Source organism: Salvelinus namaycush, chromosome 17, assembly GCF_016432855.1.
Source record: "Salvelinus namaycush isolate Seneca chromosome 17, SaNama_1.0, whole genome shotgun sequence".
Taxonomy (NCBI): Eukaryota; Metazoa; Chordata; class Actinopteri; order Salmoniformes; family Salmonidae; genus Salvelinus; species Salvelinus namaycush.
Genome location: NC_052323.1, coordinates 36274802 through 36295829, shown reverse-complemented (window position 1 = coordinate 36295829; position 21028 = coordinate 36274802). Strand labels below are relative to the sequence as shown.

Sequence of the window (21028 nt, the reverse complement as noted above, 5' to 3'; positions counted from 1 at the left end):
GCTGATATCAACCCGTTTCAAGAACTTGCCATGGCTGCTGTGTCTGTGTTGTCCTCGCCACACTCGGATGCTGAAGTCGAGAGAGTATTCAGCCAGATGAGTGTGGTAAAAAGCAAACTTAGAAATGGGATGTCCTTGCAGACCCTTAACTCCATCCTGTACATTCGATATGGACTGAAGCTGTCTGGTGAGGCTTGCTATGAGCACCAGCTGTTTGATAATGTTTTGCAGCTTTTTGGCACATCAGCTGCTTACTCATTTAAGTCAGCTCCCTCAGTTGCTGAACCTGCCATAGAGAGCCTGGACCAAAATGACAATGACCCACTCTTTCTGTGAGCCAGCACAGCCTGTGTGTGTGTGGAGGGGGGTCTGGAAAAAATTAGGGCCAGACTAGTTACCATAATTTTCTCATATTGCCAATGACAGTTTTTTCTATTGTCTCTTTTTGGTCCATTTAGACTGTTAATGTAGATTGTATACAAAAAAAATGTACAAATTGTTATGGTTAAAAATGTTAATGTTTTACTGTGACTTGTAGGCTCCTAATATGGTTAAAAACCAAACCAAATTAAGAAAACTAAACAAAAAAAAAAAAAATATATATATATATATATAAATAAGTAACTCCGCCAAGAGTGTCTCTTTTAGGTCACTTTTGCCGGTCCCAAGCCCAGATAAAGGAGGACGGTTGGAATTGTGACATTAAAAAAAACAAGAATTGACAGAAGAAAGTTCATATGTAGTTCTAAACATATTTAGGGTGTTTTTTTACTCTCTTTTTGTCTCTCCTACGACGTTATTCCTCTCTCCTACAGCGTGCATCACAATTACATGCACATGGACAATTATGAAAATTAGGTGATGGCGTCATTTAGCGACTTTTAGGACAGGCAATAACTACTTTCCTTACTGATGAGTTGGCAACACTGCTTCAGATACCAGTTAGGAAATAGGAGTGCATTTCTAGGTTTCTCCAGCAGATAGAGACACATCCTAATAAACCAAAAAGTTGGAAGTACGTGTGGCAGGCTAGGCAAATTGAAAGTGAGCAATCATGAATCATCACAGACAGAAGCTTGCTAACGTTAGTCCTTATTCATTGTTCTATTAGCTGACAACCGTTCATGAAATGTTCAGTTAGAGTTGCATGTTCTGCATGATTCAGATATATCCATCATCATAACTCCTCTCTCGGCTAAATTAATTGATAGCCAGCAAGATAACAATCAATAATTATAACGTTAGCTACTAGCTACATTTCACTTTTGTGAAAGATGGCTGATGCAGATTTCGGGTTCCCATCTGACAACGGAGTGCTGCCTGTCGAGGTGGACCCAGCAGCAGCTTTCTTAGCCCAGCAAGAAAGCGAAATAGCGGTGATAGAGAATGACGACGAAGGAGTCGGAGCTTTGGAGGGATCCGTTGAACAACCGCCGGCAGCCGATTCACCTGCTACTGTAGAATATGGTAAGTTGCTAGCTATGCTAAGTTAGCATGTTAACTAAAACTAACTCCTAAACTAGAAGTACATAAATGAAGACAAATAAAAAAGTAACTTTTATTAGTACCATAGCTAGGTCGTTAATTCTTACCAGACAACTTGTTAGTTAGTTTGCTAGCTAAGTTTAGCCTGGCTTTTAGTTAGCAAACTAGCTAACGTTAGCTAGTTAGTTGATTGACAACTGTCAATGTAAACAGTAACGTTAGTTGGAGCAGCAGCACACCGCACCCTGAGTTGAATAATGACTCAAGTTTGTCCGATATACTTGTTTGGATGTGATTGTGTAAATGTATTGAAGTTATCCTCAGGCCAAATTAGGTTAGCCAATATAGGTAGGTGGTGGTGGTGGTGAGAAGCTAGTTTAAGTTACTGCCCAAGCAGGTGTTTCTGCATTCTTGTCACTATCTATCCACCCCTCGAAAGCAAATGATGACTAGCTAGGTTAGAATAATGTAAAGCATGTCATATGTTTGTTTAAAGCCGTTTTTTTGTTTCATCTGCCAGATACCGGGTTTACAGAAGCATCAGCAGCCACGGTAAACGGAGACATGTTTGAGCTGGTAAGAGAATAACACTTCTAATGAGAATTCACATTTATAGAAAAATGTTTTGGGATATGTTTCATTGTAGGTTAGTTTTGTAAGTGAGACTGTACCTATAGCAGATGAGAACACACCTGAAATAAGTACCTCTTTCTCAATGGTAAGTGAATTGTTAACAAGTAAATCTTCCCATATCAGATATGTCTATGTCCTGGGAATTGTTTTAGTTTCTTACAACATCATGCTAATCACATTAGCCTACGTTAGCTCAACTGTACCGAGGAACGGGACACCAATCCTGTAATTTAGAGGTTAAAATTCCAATTCCTCCACATTTCAATGGCTTAAAAATCTCAAACCAACTATACATTGTAGAAATGAATATACAGATATTGAAAGCATTTAATGAGAAATAAAAAGGTGTGCAACATGAAAATATTGTGTCATTTACACTAATTTATGGACGGTCCCTAACTATAATCACGGATTTCAGTTTTTATTTATTATTTTTAGACATTAAATGCATTATGTGGGTTGAATGCTGTAACAACACAGAATAAAACAATGAATAATAGTCCCAAGATTGTAGTGACTGTCCATTACTGCCTATATTAACCAACATTTATTCACTTTACTTTATAAAATATGAGTTTTATTTTGATTCCTTTATTGTTTCATTCCAAGTCATCATCTCATCTCTCTATAGAGCTGCTGTCTGACATAAATCATTATTTTAGTAGTTCTTCAAAAGTAAATAAAACATACTTTTATGACTGCTGAATGGCAACTATCAATCACTTAGAATCATGTATTTTCAGCGTCGCGAAGCAACTGCTTTTTATCCCTCTCGATCGCGCGTTCTCTTTTTATCACCGTGTCTGCTTTAAGCGGCCGCACAATGGATTATGGCCGTTGTAGTTAATTACCATGTTTTCTGCGCTAAACTATGTAGAATATCAGCCTGTTGGAAACTATATAATTGGCAAAAGATCAGAATTGGGCTGCTTGTGTAAACGCAGCCTATGACTGGTGGTCCTTATGTCTCATGCCTGGTCCTGGTTCTTCTCCCCCCAGGAGTCCAACGGTCCATCGGACAGCTATGCGGCCATCGCCCAGGTGGACTCTCTGCGAGCAGAGCCTGAGAGCCTGCGTAAGTGGAGGGAGGAGCAGAAGGCACGGCTGGAGCAACTAGGTAATGGCACCTTAGTCCCTATATAGTGCACTACTTTTAACCAGGGTCCATAGTGCTCTGGTCAAAAGTAGTGCACTATGTAGGGAATAGGGTGCCAGTTTGGACAGAGAGCTACTTCAGACTTAGCTATAACTACGATACATACAGTCTCTACCGCTACGATACATGCAGTATTTTGTCCACTCATTGTCCACATTGACAAAGGTTGACACCTAAATGTCACATTTTCCCCCTACCAGCTAAAAAGCTAAATAAAAGACCTGGGGGGGGGGAGAAAGTGAAGTTGAATAGTTGAATAGTCTGTCTATTTCTGTGTGTGAACCACCCTTCATTTGGGTTCCACTCAGTGTCATGTCCTGTATGGTATGCTTGAGGTGGTCTTGTTCTTGCTGTATTGACTCTGTAGTTGATCTCCTGAGAAAAGAGCATCATCTTCTGTAGCTCATACAATGCATTGTGGACTAAAACGTTTCATCCTGGGTGGGTATTCATTAGTGCACACCGTAGCAAAACGTTTTGCAACGGGAAAACGAAAACAAGCTATTATTATTGGACAAATTCAGGTAGTCCTCCCCATTTCCGCCTGTTTGCTTCCGCTTTGTTCCTACTGAATAGGACCCTGGTATTGTGCACATTCTGTTGATTGTGTATTGATCATACCATCACCCTGTGTGTATGTGAACCCTGAAGACTCTGCGTCCAAGGCTGCGGAGGCTGAGTGGAAAGAGAAGGCCAAGAAAGAGCTGGAGGACTGGCATGTGCACCAGATTGAACAGATGGAGAAGAACAAGTCTCACAACAGGTTAGTTCCTAGCTAGCTCTGTTTAGTTCCTACATGGTTCCCTCAACTACAGGGATGCAAACTAGTCACCTTTTGGTGAAATTCCCCCGTTTTGAATCCGAAGTAGGTTACCTACTTGATTCGTGTTAGTTGCTTACTGGACCCTTGCAATCTGTGTGAAATGTTAACTAGCTAACGAACTAACTACTATCTGTGAACTGATGTTTTCCCTCTACAGTATGTGGTTAATTTTCAGAATGAGAGAATTAGGTGAAAATTAGGCGTTGCTTGTTAAACAAGTGGATTCAGGGATCAAGTGTAGCTGGAGCTGGGCCTGGCTTAAGCTGGATGCCATTATAGAGGTGAAAGGAACACCACACACTTTCCCTCTTTCTCACCTTTTCAATAAAAAGAGCCAGGTGTACTCTGCCAGGTGTACTCTGCCTGAAAGAGATCAATTATGCCTACAAACGGTCTCATTCTCTGCTGGAACATAGTAGAAGAGATGTCCACAGGCGGAACGTGTACTATGTAATAATGTGTGCAGTGTAGCCCAAAGATATTGTTTTAGTTGTGTTGAACTTGACAGTAATACTTGTGTGTGAGTGAGGGGGGATTATTACATGTTTTACTCAGTGAACATTATTTTTGCACACTTGTAGTGCACTTGTGCACTTGATCAATGTCTACTACTATTTTTCTCCAAGCGTTCTATTATAAAGGCTGTCATGGTAACGAGCGTTCTATTATAAAGGCTGTCGTGGTAACAAGCGTTCTATTATAAAGGCTGTCGTGGTAACAAGCGTTCTATTATAAAGGCTGTCGTGGTAACAAGCGTTCTATTATAAAGGCTGTCGTGGTAACAAGCGTTCTATTATAAAGGCTGTCGTGGTAACAAGCGTTCTATTATAAAGGCTGTCGTGGTAACAAGCGTTCTATTATAAAGGCTGTCGTGGTAACAAGCCTTCTATTATAAAGGCTGTCATGGTAACTGTAATATTAGTATAATGTTTGTTTTCAAGACTTGAGTGTCATCTGCAGTAAAGGCTAGGCAACAAATTACATTAGATTACTTTCTTTACATTTGTTAGCTGTGAGTTCGGTTCACATTAACCACTTTTTATTTTACACACAGAGACTGATCATGTAGATACTATTCTTTGTTGTTTAGTTAGTTAAAACCTGTATTTCCCCCTAGCAGGGATGTATTGCATGTTTCAGTGTCACCTTGTTGGGCCGTCATCAGTTTGCATACCTGAAACCAACATAACAGGAAATACCAGTTCAGACAATATACAACATATATCAGACAATATACAACATATATCAGACAATATACAACATATATCAGACAATATACAACATATATCAGACAATATACAACATATATCAGACAATATACAACATATATCAGACAATATACAACATATATCAGACAATATACAACATATATCAGACAATATGCAACATATATCAGACAATATGCAACATATATCAGACAATATACAACATATATCAGACAATATACAACATATATCAGACAATATACAACATATATCAGACAATATACAACATATATCAGACAATATACAACATATATCAAACAATATGCAACATATATCAGACAATATGCAACATATATCAGACAAAATACAACATATATCAGACAATATGCAACATATATCAGACAATATACAACATATATCAGACAATATACAACATATATCAGACAATATGCAACATATATCAGACAATATGCAACATATATCAGACAATATACAACATATATCAGACAATATACAACATATATCAGACAATATACAACATATATCAGACAATATACAACATATATCAGACAATATACAACATATATCAGACAATATGCAACATATATCAGACAATATGCAACATATATCAGACAATATACAACATATATCAGACAATATACAACATATATCAGACAATATACAACATATATCAGACAATATACAACATATATCAGACAATATACAACATATATCAAACAATATGCAACATATATCAGACAATATGCAACATATATCAGACAAAATGCAACATATATCAGACAATATGCAACATATATCAGACAAAATACAACATATATCAGACAATATGCAACATATATCAGACAATATACAACATATATCAGACAATATACAACATATATCAGACAATATACAACATATATCAGACAATATACAACATATATCAGACAATATACAACATATATCAGACAACATATATCAGACAACATATATCAGACAATATACAACATATATCAGACAATATACAACATATATCAGACAATATACAACATATATCAGACAAAATATGAAATGTAAATTGTATCTGTAGTAGTTAACTATGATAATTAAGAGCAATGATGTGATCAGAATGTGTGTTTCTGTGGTTATTTCCGTGAGATCAGATCAGGAAGTAAGATGTGTTAGCTTAGGCTTAAAGACTATCGATAGACTGTCACAGAGAGTTGACTTTATTCATGTACCTAAAATATTTATTGTAATAATAACGTGGACAGGATTTCCTGCTAAATAGTTTAAACAGAGTGTAAACGGTGACAGCTGAGCTGACCTCTGACCCCACGGTTCCAATGTTTTGTTGGCCTGCTTTTTGGAGCGGATGGATATGGCTCATTATTCAGGATTGGTAAGAAATGCAGAGATCAGTTTGTGTGCCTGAAGGATCCGTCGTTTGTGTACTATGTCACCAAGCTGACCTGTCGTAAAACACCTGACCTGTGGTAAAACATCTGACCTGTCTTAAACACCTGACCTGTCGTAAAACATCTGAACTGTGGTAAAACACCTGACCTGTGGTTAAACACCTGACCTGTGGTTAAACACCTGACCTGTGGTAAAACATCTGACCTTTCGTAAAACATCTGACCTTTCGTAAAACATCTGACCTTTCGTAAAACATCTGACCTTTCGTAAAACATCTGACCTTTCGTAAAACATCTGAACTGTGGTAAAACATCTGACCTGTCGTAAAACATCTGAACTGTGGTAAAACATCTGACCTGTCGTAAAACATCTGACCTGTGGTAAAACATCTGACCTGTGGTAAAACATCTGAACTGTGGTAAAACATCTGAACTGTGGTAAAACATCTGACCTGTCGTAAAACATCTGACCTTTCGTAAAACATCTGACCTTTCGTAAAACATCTGACCTTTCGTAAAACATCTGACCTTTCGTAAAACATCTGACCTTTCGTAAAACATCTGACCTTTCGTAAAACATCTGAACTGTGGTAAAACATCTGAACTGTGGTAAAACATCTGACCTGTGGTAAAACATCTGACCTGTCGTAAAACATCTGAACTGTGGTAAAACATCTGACCTGTCGTAAAACATCTGACCTGTCGTAAAACATCTGACCTGTCGTAAAACATCTGAACTGTGGTAAAACATCTGAACTGTGGTAAAACACCTGACCTGTGGTTAAACACCTGACCTGTGGTTAAACACCTGACCTGTGGTAAAACATCTGACCTTTCGTAAAACATCTGAACTGTGGTAAAACATCTGAACTGTGGTAAAACATCTGAACTGTGGTAAAACATCTGACCTGTGGTAAAACATCTGACCTGTGGTAAAACATCTGAACTGTGGTAAAACATCTGACCTGTCGTAAAACATCTGAACTGTGGTAAAACATCTGACCTGTGGTAAAACATCTGACCTGTCGTAAAACATCTGAACTGTGGTAAAACATCTGACCTGTCGTAAAACATCTGACCTGTCGTAAAACATCTGAACTGTGGTAAAACATCTGACCTGTCGTAAAACATCTGAACTGTGGTAAAACATCTGACCTGTCGTAAAACATCTGACCTGTGGTAAAACATCTGACCTGTGGTAAAACATCTGACCTGTCGTAAAACATCTGACCTGTCGTAAAACACCTGACCTGTGGTTAAACACCTGACCTGTGGTTAAACACCTGACCTGTGGTAAAACACCTGACCTGTGGTAAAACACCTGACCTGTCGTTAAACACCTGACCTGTGGTAAAACATCTGACCTGTGGTTAAACACCTGACCTGTGGTAAAACATCTGACCTGTGGTAAAACACCTGACCTGTCGTTAAACACCTGACCTGTCTTAAACACCTGACGTGTCGTAAACTAAGGAAGTAACGAAATGACACGTAACTTCTCATTGCGTTGAACTATTAACTGATGTTTAACTAACTATTAATGAGCTATTTTAATGCCCTCTATAGTCCTACACTTCAATTACTATCAAAGTATTTCTCTCCCGTTCGCTTTTCTTTCTCTGTCGTAAACATATTTTATTCTCTGGGGTCTTTGCTTTTCTGTACTAAAACCAACCTTCTCTCATGCTTCCCAACAGACGTTGACTAAGTCTGGCAAAGTAGCAGCTTGTAACTACAGCTCCATTTCTTTCAGAGGCTGAGAGAGAGAGAGGCTGAGAGAGAGAGAGAGGCTGAGAGAGAGAGAGAGGCTGAGAGAGAGAGAGAGGCTGAGAGAGAGAGAGAGGCTGAGAGAGAGAGAGAGGCTGAGAGAGAGAGAGAGGCTGAGAGAGAGAGAGGCTGAGAGAGAGAGAGAGAGAGAGGCTGAGAGAGAGAGAGAGAGAGAGGCTGAGAGAGAGAGAGAGAGGCTGAGAGAGAGAGGCTGAGAGAGAGAGAGAGAGAGAGGCGGAGAGAGAGAGAGAGAGAGGCGGAGAGAGAGAGAGGCTGAGAGAGAGAGAGAGGCTGAGAGAGACAGTGAGAGAACTGCGTCCAGGCCAACAGCCTGAAAACTGAACACTCTGCAGCCCAAATGGCACCTGGTTCTCTGTATAGTGTACCACTCCAAGGCCTATAGGGCTCTGTTCAAAAGTAGTGCACTAAATAGGGCATAGGGGGGCATTTGGGATACACACTGAGGCTAGAAATGTCCATTGACCTATAAATGTCAGGTTGCAGTATATCTGGCCATTGTCTAAACTGCTGACTACTGTGGACTATGATGGTTGAGACAATGTTGTGTGTTTATCATAACAATGGAATTGTATTGTCCTATACACTGACTGTACAAAACATTAGGAACACCTTCCTAATAGTCAGTTGAACTGCCTCAAGTCGTCTGGGTATTAACAGCCAGGGCACGGACTCTACAAGGTGTCGACAGTGTTCCACAGAGATGCTGGCCCATGTTGACTCCAATGCTTCCTACGGTAGTGGATCTCTACTCTGAATAGCTCGTTCCGTCTCATCCCACAGATACTCGATTGGGGACTGGACAGGACACTGCAGTAAGCTGGAGTCACTCATGTTTGTGGAACCATTCCTGGACAATTCCTTGCCTTTTGGCATAGGGTATTATCCTGCTGAAAACAATACACTGCTGCCACGGAGGGATGTAACTGATTGGCAATGACGTTCAGATATCATGTGGTTTTAAAACGTTGCTCCACTTTGATCAAGCGGCCCAATGTGTGTCATAAAAACACACCACCTGCCTGTAACGTTGACATGAGGCATGATGGATTCCTCCATACTCTAGTCCTCCAATCAGCGTGAAACAGCAGGAACCAGGATTCATCAGACCAGGCAGTGGTTTTCCACACCACCTGCCTGTAACGTTGACATGAGGCATGATGGTTTCCTCCATACTCTAGTCCTCCAATCAGCGTGAAACAGCAGGAACCAGGATTCATCAGACCAGGCAGTGGTTTTCCACACCACCTGCCTGTAACGTTGACATGAGGCATGATGGTTTCCTCCATACTCTAGTCCTCCAATCAGCGTGAAACAGCAGGAACCAGGATTCATCAGACCAGGCAGTGGTTTTCCTTCCAATTCTCCAGTGGTTTTCCTTCCAATTCTCCAGTGGTTTTCCTTCCAATTCTCCAGTGTTTTCCTTCCAATTCTCCAGTGGTTTTCCTTCCAATCCTCCAGTGTTTTCCTTCCAATTCTCCAGTGGTTTCCTTCCAATTCTCCAGTGGTTTCCTTCCAATCCTCCAGTGGTTTTCCTTCCAATCCTCCAGTGGTTTTCCTTCCAATCCTCCAGTGGTTTCCTTCCAATTCTCCAGTGTTTTCCTTCCAATTCTCCAGTGGTTTCCTTCCAATTCTCCAGTGGTTTCCTTCCAATTCTCCAGTGGTTTCCTTCCAATTCTCCAGTGGTTTTCCTTCCAATTCTCCAGTGGTTTTCCTTCCAATCCTCCAGTGGTTTTCCTTCCAATCCTCCAGTGGTTTTCCTTCCAATCCTCCAGTGTTTTCCTTCCAATTCTCCAGTGGTTTTCCTTCCAATTCTCCAGTGGTTTTCCTTCCAATTCTCCAGTGGTTTTCCTTCCAATTCTCCAGTGTTTTCCTTCCAATCCTCCAGTGGTTTTCCTTCAAATCCTCCAGTGTTTTCCTTCCAATTCTCCAGTGGTTTTCCTTCCAATTCTCCAGTGGTTTTCCTTCCAATTCTCCAGTGGTTTTCCTTCCAATCCTTCAGTGGTTTTCCTTCCAATCCTTCAGTGGTTTTCCTTCCAATCCTCCAGTGGTTTTCCTTCCAATCCTCCAGTGGTTTTCCTTCCAATCCTCCAGTGGTTTTCCTTCCAATCCTCCAGTGGTTTTCCTTCCAATTCTCCAGTGTTTTCCTTCCAATTCTCCAGTGTTTTCCTTCCAATTCTCCAGTGTTTTCCTTCCAATTCTCCAGTGTTTTCCTTCCAATTCTCCAGTGTTTTCCTTCCAGTTCTCCAGTGTTTTCCTTCCAATTCTCCAGTGGTTTTCCTTCCAATTCTCCAGTGGTTTTCCTTCCAATTCTCCAGTGGTTTTCCTTCCAATTCTCCAGTGGTTTTCCTTCCAATTCTCCAGTGGTTTTCCTTCCAATTCTCCAGTGGTTTTCCTTCCAATTCTCCAGTGGTTTTCCTTCCAATTCTCCAGTGGTTTTCCTTCCAATTCTCCAGTGGTTTTCCTTCCAATTCTCCAGTGTTTTCCTTCCAATTCTCCAGTGTTTTCCTTCCAATTCTCCAGTGTTTTCCTTCCAATTCTCCAGTGGTTTTCCTTCCAATTCTCCAGTGGTTTTCCTTCCAATTCTCCAGTGGTTTTCCTTCCAATCCTCCAGTGGTTTTCCTTCCAATTCTCCAGTGGTTTTCCTTCCAATCCTCCAGTGGTTTTCCTTCCAATTCTCCAGTGGTTTCGTCCAATTCTCCAGTGGTTTCGTTCCCACTGCAACTGCTGTGTCTTGTTTTTGTTGTTGCTGAAAGACGTGGAACCCTGTAAGGTCGTCGGCTGCCATACCCCATTTAGTTTCAAAGTACAACGAGTTCTTACATTAGTTTTATGTGTCTGTCAGGTTGACTAACTGTCTGTCTGTTGCTCTGCATAACTCGTGTCAGCCTCCCTTTGTTCTCTTTCATCAATGACCCGTTTTCAACCCCTGGCCTCCCGTTGGCTGTATGTCCTTTTGGGTGGTGGACCATTCTTGATACACACAGGAAACTGTTGACCGTGTGGGGGAAAACTCAGCAGCGTTGTAGTTTTTTGACTCAAAACGGTGCGCCTGTCACCCTACTACCATACTACCCTACTACCCGTTCAAAGGCACTTAAATATTTTGTCTTGCCCATTTCACCGTCTGAATGGCACACATACTGTCACGATCGTTATAATGAGTGGACCAAGAAGCAGCGTGGTTCCATCCTCTTTATTAGGTAGTGAAACTCAAAGAAAACAATAAAGCGAACAAACGAAACGTGAAGCTCAGAGTAGTGCTCGCAGGCAACTATACATAGACAAGATCCCACAAAGCACAATGGGGAAATGGCTGCCTAAATATGATCCCCAATCAGAGACAACGATAAACAGCTGCCTCTGATTGGGAACCATATCAGGCCAACAGAAATATAATTCACCTAGATAACCCACCCTAGTCACACCCCGACCATACCAACATAGAGAATAAAAAGCTCTCTATGGTCAGGGCGTGACACATACACAATCCATGTCTCAATGCTTAAAAAATCCTTCATTAACCCGTCTCTTCCCCCTTCATCTACACTGATTTAAGTGGATTTAACAAGTGACATCAATAAGTGATCATAGCTTTCACCTGGATTCACCTGGTCAGTCTACAATGTAGTGTTCATCTGATGGAACTTCCCCTCTTGAATCTTGTTAGTTAATCTGGCCTTCTGTCACTACGGCTTCCTGTCCTACAAACTCTTAACTCTGCATGTTGTGTGACACTGATTCATCTCTCTCTTCTTTCCTGCTGTCTTTTGCTCTAAACACCTAGGCTTGCTGATGAGACTTTCTACAAACAGCCCAACTCTCAAGTGATAAACTTTGTGTAGGTTTTAGAACTCTTCTGCTAATGGTTTAGTATTGTCTTGGCATTCTACCTTTTTAAGTTTGTTACCTGTAGTTAAAGGTGTTTGCATGTCCCAACTGTGAAACAAACACATTATTTAGACTCCATTTTGGGTCCTGGAGGGACTGTATTTGACTATGTTCATAAATGACGACAACAGTGTTCATTGTCTTTCATCTTATAATTTCAGTTGTGAACATTTGCCAGAAATGCATGTAGCCTATTTTCAATACTGTGTGTAAGTTTTAGTCAAATGTACACCCACTGTGAGTCTGTGATGTGAAAGTGATTTGAGGGGCTGTGAGTCTGTGACGTGAAAGTGATTTGAGGGGCTGTGAGTCTGTGACGTGGACATTATTTGAGGGGCTGTGAGTCTGTGACGTGAAAGTGATTTGAGGGGCTGTGAGTCTGTGACGTGGACATTATTTGAGGGGCTGTGAGTCTGTGACGTGAAAGTGATTTGAGGGGCTGTGAGTCTGTGACGTGAAAGTGATTTGAGGGGCTGTTAGTCTGTGACGTGAAAGTGATTTGAGGGGCTGTGAGTCTGTGACGTGAAAGTGATTTGAGGGTCTGTGAGTCTGTGACGTGGACATTATTTGAGGGGCTGTGAGTCTGTGACGTGGACATTATTTGAGGGGCTGTGAGTCTGCGACGTGAAAGTGATTTGAGGGGCTGTGAGTCTGCGACGTGAAAGTGATTTGAGGGGCTGTGAGTCTGTGACGTGGACATTATTTGAGGGGCTGTGAGTCTGACGTGGAAGTGATTGAGTGTTTTGAAAAGTTAAGTGTTTTGGCAGCATGGCATGTCAGTGGTACTAATCTCTATGGGACGGTTTTCCTGACACAGATTAATAAAATGTTATTTCAAAGGAGATGCTAATTAGTCCAGAACCAGGCTTAATCTCTGTCCGGGAAACCGTCCATCAAACACCTTGTCCAACACATCGTCCATATCTCCCTTCCTTCCCTCCTCCAGGGCATCTGAAGAGGCCTTCCTGTCTGAGGCTGACGGTGACAGCCCAGGGACGGAGTGGGAGAGAGTGGCCCGTCTCTGTGACTTCAACCCCAAGACCAACAAGACAGCCAAGGATGTGTCCCGGATGTGCTCGGTCCTCATAGCCCTCAAACAGACACCTCTGGTGCGCTAGTACGGCCAATAGAACGGAGGGGTGGTGATGTTTCCCTGCTCTTGAGTTATGAACCCTGGTTTGCATTAAGGTAGAATGTTCCGGGTTCTTTTCATATCTACTCTTTTGGTTCCGGGTTCTTTATATGTTCAGACCCCTCCTGTTTTCTGTCATGTCTCTAACATGTGGAGGAAAGGTATTGTCTCTGCCCCCCATCTTTCCTTATTCCCGATGTAATATACCTCACTACCTTAACATGAACGACTGACTGCTTTCTGGCCTTTTAACTTCCCCTCAACAATGCTTCTATTTGACCGCTACAATTACTGAATTTAAGAAAATATGGTTACTGTATTATCTTTATTAAACTTCTTCCCTCTCATAAAAGAGAAGGGCATTGGGTCAAACCTTTTATCTTTTAAGCATGATTCCTCTCCCCAATATTTAGGGTGTGAAGTGTTCTTTTATCAAATAACAGATTAGGTTAATCTCCACTGTAATTTGTATTTGATTTAATGTGTCGGGTGTAATATAGCCAGTCCTGTTCAGGCACCACATATGCCAGTTTTTTTTTTTGTTAAAAATTGATTCACACACCTATTAATTTACTGTTGTATAATATTCCTAATTGATTATTTAACGGTACCTAGTAATTTGTCCTGACATTTTAGATGCTATGAGCTTGTGGCCTTGCTGAACTTTGAACTCCTGTCACTGTTTGTATTTTTGGCAATTTTTTTTTATTTCCTTCCCAAGCTTGACTATTTATAGCCTGGTTTCTGATCTGTTTTGTGTGGTCTTGCCAAACGGGACAATGATGCTTTCTACATACGGTCTAGGCGATGGCCATAGAAGTTGACAGCATAAAACAAATCTGGGATCAGACAACATAGTCTTCCCATCTAAAGAATCCTATCATTCTGAGGTTGATCCTCGGCATCACAAGAATTCACATAATAGGGGGGGCTTGTTACGTCATGGTTTTTAGGCCGAGACTGCGGCTCCTTGGGTAACCCCCCTCCCCAGATAGATTGATCTTATGTTATTAAATCAGCACCATTCACCAGAGTCGCCTGTTGAGACTGAACGTAGAGAAACCCCACATGTTAAAGCTCCAGGAAAAGTGGGATTCGTAGCCACTCTGTTCAGAGTCCTAATCATGGCCATGTTATTAAACGACATGAATGAACACTAGTCTAATGTTGAGTCATATTTTCAAACCGCCCCCTTTTTTCATTTTCAGCTGCATTTCCTGTGAATCTGTGATCAACTGTTATCTATTAGGATGGTATCATCCAGCCTCACACAGAATGTTACATGGGAACTGGAAAACTCTTCATCAATAAACATTTAAAAACTCTTCATCAATCAAAGGGTTTGTGTGAGCATTAAAATAAGACTGTACTATACACAGGGGCTATTTGGGAAGACTGGAGACCATTGGCTTACTGGTAAAAATGCAGTAGGAAAGCCCTGGGCTGTACCTCTGCCTCCCTTACCAGAGCCCCAAGGCTTACTGGTAAAATACAGTAGGAAAGCCCTGAGCTGTACCTCTGCCTCCCTTATCAGAGCCCCACAGTGACAGATTATCTTCACCGGTCCCTACAACACCCCTTATTCACCAGTCCCTACAACACACCTTATTCACCGGTCCCTACAACACCCCTTATTCACCGGTCCCTACAACACCCCTTATTCACCGGTCCCTACTACACCCCCTATTCACCGGTCCCTACAACACCCCCTATTCACCGGTCCCTACAACACCCCTTATTCACCGGTCCCTACAACACCCCTTATTCACCGGTCCCTACAACACCCCTTATTCACCGGTCCCTACAACACCCCTTATTCACCGGTCCCTACAACACACCTTATTCACCGGTCCCTACAACACCCCTTATTCACCGGTCCCTACAACACCCCTTATTCACCGGTCCCAACAACACCCCTTATTCACCGGTCCCTACAACACCCCTTATTCACCGGTCCCTACAACACCCCTTATTCACCGGTCCCTACAACACCCCTTATTCACCGGTCCCTACAACACACCTTATTCACCGGTCCCTACAACACACCTTATTCACCGGTCCCTACAACACCCCTTATTCACCGGTCCCTACAACACCCCTTATTCACCGGTCCCTACAACACCCCTTATTCACCGGTCCCTACAACACCCCCTATTCACCGGTCCCTACAACACCCCTTATTCACCGGTCCCTACAACACCCCTTATTCACCGGTCCCTACAACACCCCTTATTCACCGGTCCCTACAACACCCCTTATTCACCGGTCCCTACAACACCCCTTATTCACCGGTCCCTACAACACCCCTTATTCACCGGTTCCTACAACACCCCTTATTCACCGGTCCCTACAACACCCCTTATTCACCGGTCCCTACTACACCCCTTATTCACCGGTCCCTACAACACCCCTTATTCACCGGTCCCTACAACACCCCTTATTCACCGGTCCCTACAACACCCCTTATTCACCGGTCCCTACTACACCCCTTATTCACCGGTCCCTACAACACCCCTTATTCACCGGTCCCTACAACACCCCTTATTCACCGGTCCCTACAACACCCCTTATTCACCGGTCCCTACAACACCCCTTATTCACCGGTCCCTACAACACCCCTTATTCACCGGTCCCTACAACACCCCTTATTCACCGGTCCCTACAACACCCCTTATTCACCGGTCCCTACAACACCCCTTATTCACCGGTCCCTACAACACCCCTTATTCACCGGTCCCTACAACACCCCTTATTCACCGGTCCCTACAACACCCCTTATTCACCGGTCCCTACAACACCCCTTATTCACCGGTCCCTACAACACCCCTTATTCACCGGTCCCTACAACACCCCTTATTCACCGGTCCCTACAACACCCCTTATTCACCGGTCCCTACAACACCCCTTATTCACCGGTCCCTACAACACCCCCTATTCACCGGTCCCTACAACACCCCTTATTCACCGGTCCCTACAACACCCCTTATTCACCGGTCCCTACAACACCCCTTATTCACCGGTCCCTACAACACCCCTTATTCACCGGTCCCTACAACACCCCTTATTCACCGGTCCCTACAACACCCCTTATTCACCGGTCCCTACAACACCCCTTATTCACCGGTCCCTACAACACCCCCTATTCACCGGTCCCTACAACACCCCTTATTCACCGGTCCCTACAACACCCCTTATTCACCGGTCCCTACAACACCCCTTATTCACCGGTCCCTACAACACCCCTTATTCACCGGTCCCTACAACACCCCTTATTCACCGGTTCCTACAACACCCCTTATTCACCGGTCCCTACAACACCCCTTATTCACCGGTCCCTACTACACCCCTTATTCACCGGTCCCTACAACACCCCTTATTCACCGGTCCCTACAACACCCCTTATTCACCGGTCCCTACTACACCCCTTATTCACTGGTCCCTACAACACCCCTTATTCACCGGTCCCTACAACACCCCTTATTCACCGGTCCCTACAACACCCCTTATTCACCGGTCCCTACAACACCCCTTATTCACCGGTTCCTACAACACCCCTTATTCACCGGTCCCTACAACACCCCTTATTCACCGGTCCCTACAACACCCCTTATTCACCGGTCCCTACAACACCCCTTATTCACCGGTCCCTACAACACCCCTTATTCACCGGTCCCTACAACACCCCTTATTCACCGGTCCCTACAACACCCCTTATTCACCGGTCCCTACAACACCCCCTATTCACCGGTCCCTACAACACCCCTTATTCACCGGTCCCTACAACACCCCTTATTCACCGGTCCCTACAACACCCCTTATTCACCGGTCCCTACAACACCCCTTATTCACCGGTCCCTACAACACCCCTTATTCACCGGTTCCTACAACACCCCTTATTCACCGGTTCCTACTACACCCCTTATTCACCGGTCCCTACAACACCCCTTATTCACCGGTCCCTACAACACCCCTTATTCACCGGTCCCTACAACACCCCTTATTCACCGGTCCCTACAACACCCCTTATTCACCGGTCCCTACTACACCCCTTATTCACCGGTCCCTACAACACCCCTTATTCACCGGTCCCTACAACACCCCTTATTCACCGGTCCCTACAACACCCCTTATTCACCGGTCCCTACAACACCCCTTATTCACCGGTCCCTACAACACCCCTTATTCACCGGTCCCTACAACACCCCTTATTCACCGGTCCCTACTACACCCCTTATTCACCGGTCCCTACAACACCCCTTATTCACCGGTCCCTACAACACCCCTTATTCACCGGTCCCTACAACACCCCTTATTCACCGGTCCCTACAACACCCCTTATTCACCGGTCCCTACAACACCCCTTATTCACCGGTCCCTACAACACCCCTTATTCACCGGTCCCTACAACACCCCTTATTCACCGGTCCCTACAACACCCCTTATTCACCGGTCCCTACAACACCCCTTATTCACCGGTCCCTACAACACCCCTTATTCACCGGTCCCTACAACACCCCTTATTCACCGGTCCCTACAACACCCCTTATTCACCGGTCCCTACAACACCCCTTATTCACCGGTCCCTACAACACCCCTTATTCACCGGTCCCTACAACACCCCTTATTCACCGGTCCCTACAACACCCCTTATTCACCGGTCCCTACAACACCCCTTATTCACCGGTCCCTACTACACCCCTTATTCACCGGTCCCTACAACACCCCTTTTTCACCGGTCCCTACAACACCCCTTATTCACTATATTGGTTCTAAGAGCCAGATGTGCCATCTTTCTCTCAAGTATTACAGCACACAAAATATGCATTTTTACATTTTTATTAAAGGGACAGGACTCTGTGTTTTACTTGATATGGCTAATACATGGCTAGTGGAACTGACAATACATGGTGCTAAAAAGGTGGTTCTGAATCTTGTAATAATTCTCTGTATTACAGAGGTGGATCTCTTAACAGATAAGCAAGTGGTAGTGGGTTGGCTGTGTGTCTACATATGTGGATGGCTGCATTGCACATTATATAGTTACACAATTATGTTTTAAAAACTCAAGGCAGTCTGTGCCCTGCTTGATTTACCATCTGCAGAACAGAGTGTACATTTCATTTGACTGGATCGGCCCAAAGCACAGTTAAGGAAGTCCAGAAAAAGGAGAGAGAGAGAAAAAAAACAGTTGATTGGCCCTTTTTTAAATATCTGTTCTGTTAGTCTTTCTACATATTCAAACATTTCCCACCACGGTTCTGTCCAAGTCTCCAAGGCGAGGATAAACTGGCGGGAGGTTCCAAAAGGCCTGGGTCGTATTCACTAGCCACCGAACGCTAGAAAACGGTCTGAAACAAGGAGGGACTACCTGAACTTGTCTAATAAGTTTTAATACTAATATGTTTTAGTTATTTCCCGTTGCAAAAAAAAAAAGGTTTTGCAGTAATGAATACAACCCTGCTGCTGCTCAGTTCTTCTTCAGTGCTGTGGTGAACACGCCGAAGATGATAGCGACTACAGTGAAGCCTTGTGCGAAGATACGTCCTCTCATCAGGAGCTGGGACTGCCGGGTCTTGCCTTGTTTGAAGGCTCGGAGACCGTACATCAACGCTCCAGCTGTACCGAGACAACCTGAGAGGAGAAAACAATTAGGTTTTCCATAAACGGTCTGAAAATAGCTGATGTGAAGGGAGGCACATTCAGTAACTTCCATTTTGTTTCACAGTGGTCTCAATGCTTCTCTGTTTTGTTTTGGAAGACTGAAGAGGAGGGTCTAAAGGTGTACAGTCCATTGTACTGTAAAAGAACAAGCACCCTGACTGGTGTAAATCTTAAGATATTTTAGGCCTGATTGTGTATGCAATTCATTCTGTAACCACAGGGGAAAGAGCTACGGAGAGCACGCCCAATGTGTTGTAGTGTCCGATGTTATATTCACATAAATGTCCAATACCTAACTATGTTACACTGACAGTTACTAACCTGTGTAGTCTGGCACCCAGTGTATGACCCATTAATTGCACTAGTTTACCCTTATAATACATGTTTTGTTTTATGAAATTCCTTGACAAAGGGCATTACAAGGGCCATACCCTTGTAATGTTTCATAACGGGGCTTGGAACACTCGGCTATGTTCCAATCAAATAATCAATGTTGACGCCTTTTAGTGTGTGGGGTCCACAAGGACACTGTGCATGACACATCTTATTAAAAAAAACTGTAGCTGGCTGTAAAGTTACCAAATTAGCGGTTAAGTTGATTGTATGCTGTTCCCCTGCTAGCTAGCAAACGAGTTAACATAGTTAGCTAACTAGCTACAACAGTGTTGTCTCTTGGTCGTAAGTGAATGACCAAATGACAGTCTATTCTATGCATGAAACATCTAATTTAGTAACCGTATGTATTGAAGCCGACTAGGTATAGCTGTGGACATTGGACAATGTTCAATAGAGTTACAGTACCGCTTACGTAACTGACCTATAGGGACGAACGGGTTCTCCTTCGACTTCCTCATAAACTTCTCCTGAAACGTCTCTTCTCTGGGTCGCGATAGCGGTGTAAATCCTTCTATAACGGGGGGCTTGGATATGTCGAGCATTGGTAAATGGGTGGTTGTCGCTGACTGTTCAGGGACAACCGGGGTAGCGGCAGCTGCCATGTTTGCAGAGTGTCTGTTCACGGAGCTACGGTTACTAGGTACAGAGGGAGGCAGTGTTGCCAACTCCTCAGTAAGGAAAGTAGCTCTTTTTTTATTCATAATATAAAAATCTACTTACATTGCTACATCAAACATGTCTAGCACACCAAACACAGGTATTAACAAACATACAAAAAATATCAATAATACAAATAATTATTATTATTATTATTGATATTTTTTGTAAGGAAAGTAGTTATTGCCTGTCCTAAAAGTCGCGAAATGACGTCATCGCTGAATTTTCATAATTGTCCATGTGTAAATATGTAATTGTGATGGACGCTGTAGGAGAGAGGAATAACGTCGTAGGAGAGACAAAAAGAGAGTAAAAAAACACCCTAAATATGTTTAGAACTACATATGAGCGAGCTGCAGAGAGTGGCACACACAGTGAACAAGAACCAGATATTTGAGGCCAGACTCCTTCAGCACTTTATGGACCCCATTGTTAATCCCGTTTAGTTTATTGGGTTGAAAGGCTGTGAGGTTGACCATCCCACTGCTACTGTTCTAGATGACTGTTGGGAATATACTAGTAGACAAGGTAGTGGTTTTGGTTAGACAGTTGGAAAGCTTGCTGATGAGAGTGGTTTGAGGGAGTTGGAGGTTGGCCCTTCTGTGGTGATAGGGGATGTTCCTCCATGGTTACTCCCAGATCCTGTTGTTGATCTAACCTTGGTAGACAAAAGGAAAGTATACTCAGTTGAGCTGTTACCGATAATAGTTGCCCTCCAGTGGGTGGAGGACGTATGTAACAGTATCGCTTCCGTCCCTCTCCTCGCCCCTACCTGTGCTCGTACCA

General features: G+C 43.1%; 2 protein-coding genes across 3 annotated transcripts; one reads left to right on the top strand and one right to left on the bottom strand.

Annotated features, from left to right (window-relative positions):
- Nucleotides 1-1033: 1033 nt before the first annotated feature.
- LOC120062573 (clathrin light chain B-like) lies at nucleotides 1034-14861 on the top strand. Of its 2 annotated transcripts, none has more exons than XM_039012648.1 (5): nucleotides 1034-1467; nucleotides 2006-2061; nucleotides 3118-3193; nucleotides 3926-4037; nucleotides 13343-14861. In XM_039012648.1, the coding sequence occupies exons 1-5, from the start codon at nucleotides 1275-1277 to the stop codon at nucleotides 13512-13514; spliced, it is 609 nt and encodes a 202-aa protein (XP_038868576.1). In that variant the 5' UTR covers nucleotides 1034-1274; the 3' UTR covers nucleotides 13515-14861. The 2 variants fall into 2 exon arrangements, with proteins under 2 accessions (XP_038868576.1, XP_038868575.1); XM_039012647.1 differs by having other exon boundaries at nucleotides 3118-3235.
- Nucleotides 14862-18348: 3487 nt separating this feature from the next.
- On the bottom strand, nucleotides 18349-20245 carry LOC120062572 (HIG1 domain family member 2A-like). Its single transcript, XM_039012646.1, has 2 exons — nucleotides 20007-20245; nucleotides 18349-19159 (listed from the first exon to the last, which is right to left on the bottom strand). The coding sequence occupies exons 1-2, from the start codon at nucleotides 20185-20187 to the stop codon at nucleotides 18996-18998; spliced, it is 345 nt and encodes a 114-aa protein (XP_038868574.1). The 5' UTR covers nucleotides 20188-20245; the 3' UTR covers nucleotides 18349-18995.
- Nucleotides 20246-21028: the final 783 nt, after the last annotated feature.

What these genes read in the sequence shown, in the direction of transcription:
- LOC120062573 (XM_039012647.1), top strand. Translation starts at nt 1,275, where the DNA reads ATGGCTGATGCAGATTTCGGGTTCCCATCTGACAACGGAGTGCTGCCT. An exon ending in ACCTGCTACTGTAGAATATG is followed by an intron (nt 1,468 to 2,005) that starts GTAAGTTGCTAG and finishes TTCATCTGCCAG; the next exon opens with ATACCGGGTTTACAGAAGCA. An exon ending in GGCACGGCTGGAGCAACTAG is followed by an intron (nt 3,236 to 3,925) that starts GTAATGGCACCT and finishes TGAACCCTGAAG; the next exon opens with ACTCTGCGTCCAAGGCTGCG.
- LOC120062572 (XM_039012646.1), bottom strand. Translation starts at nt 20,187, where the DNA reads ATGGCAGCTGCCGCTACCCCGGTTGTCCCTGAACAGTCAGCGACAACC. An exon ending in GAACCCGTTCGTCCCTATAG is followed by an intron (nt 19,160 to 20,006) that starts GTCAGTTACGTA and finishes TTCTCCTCTCAG; the next exon opens with GTTGTCTCGGTACAGCTGGA.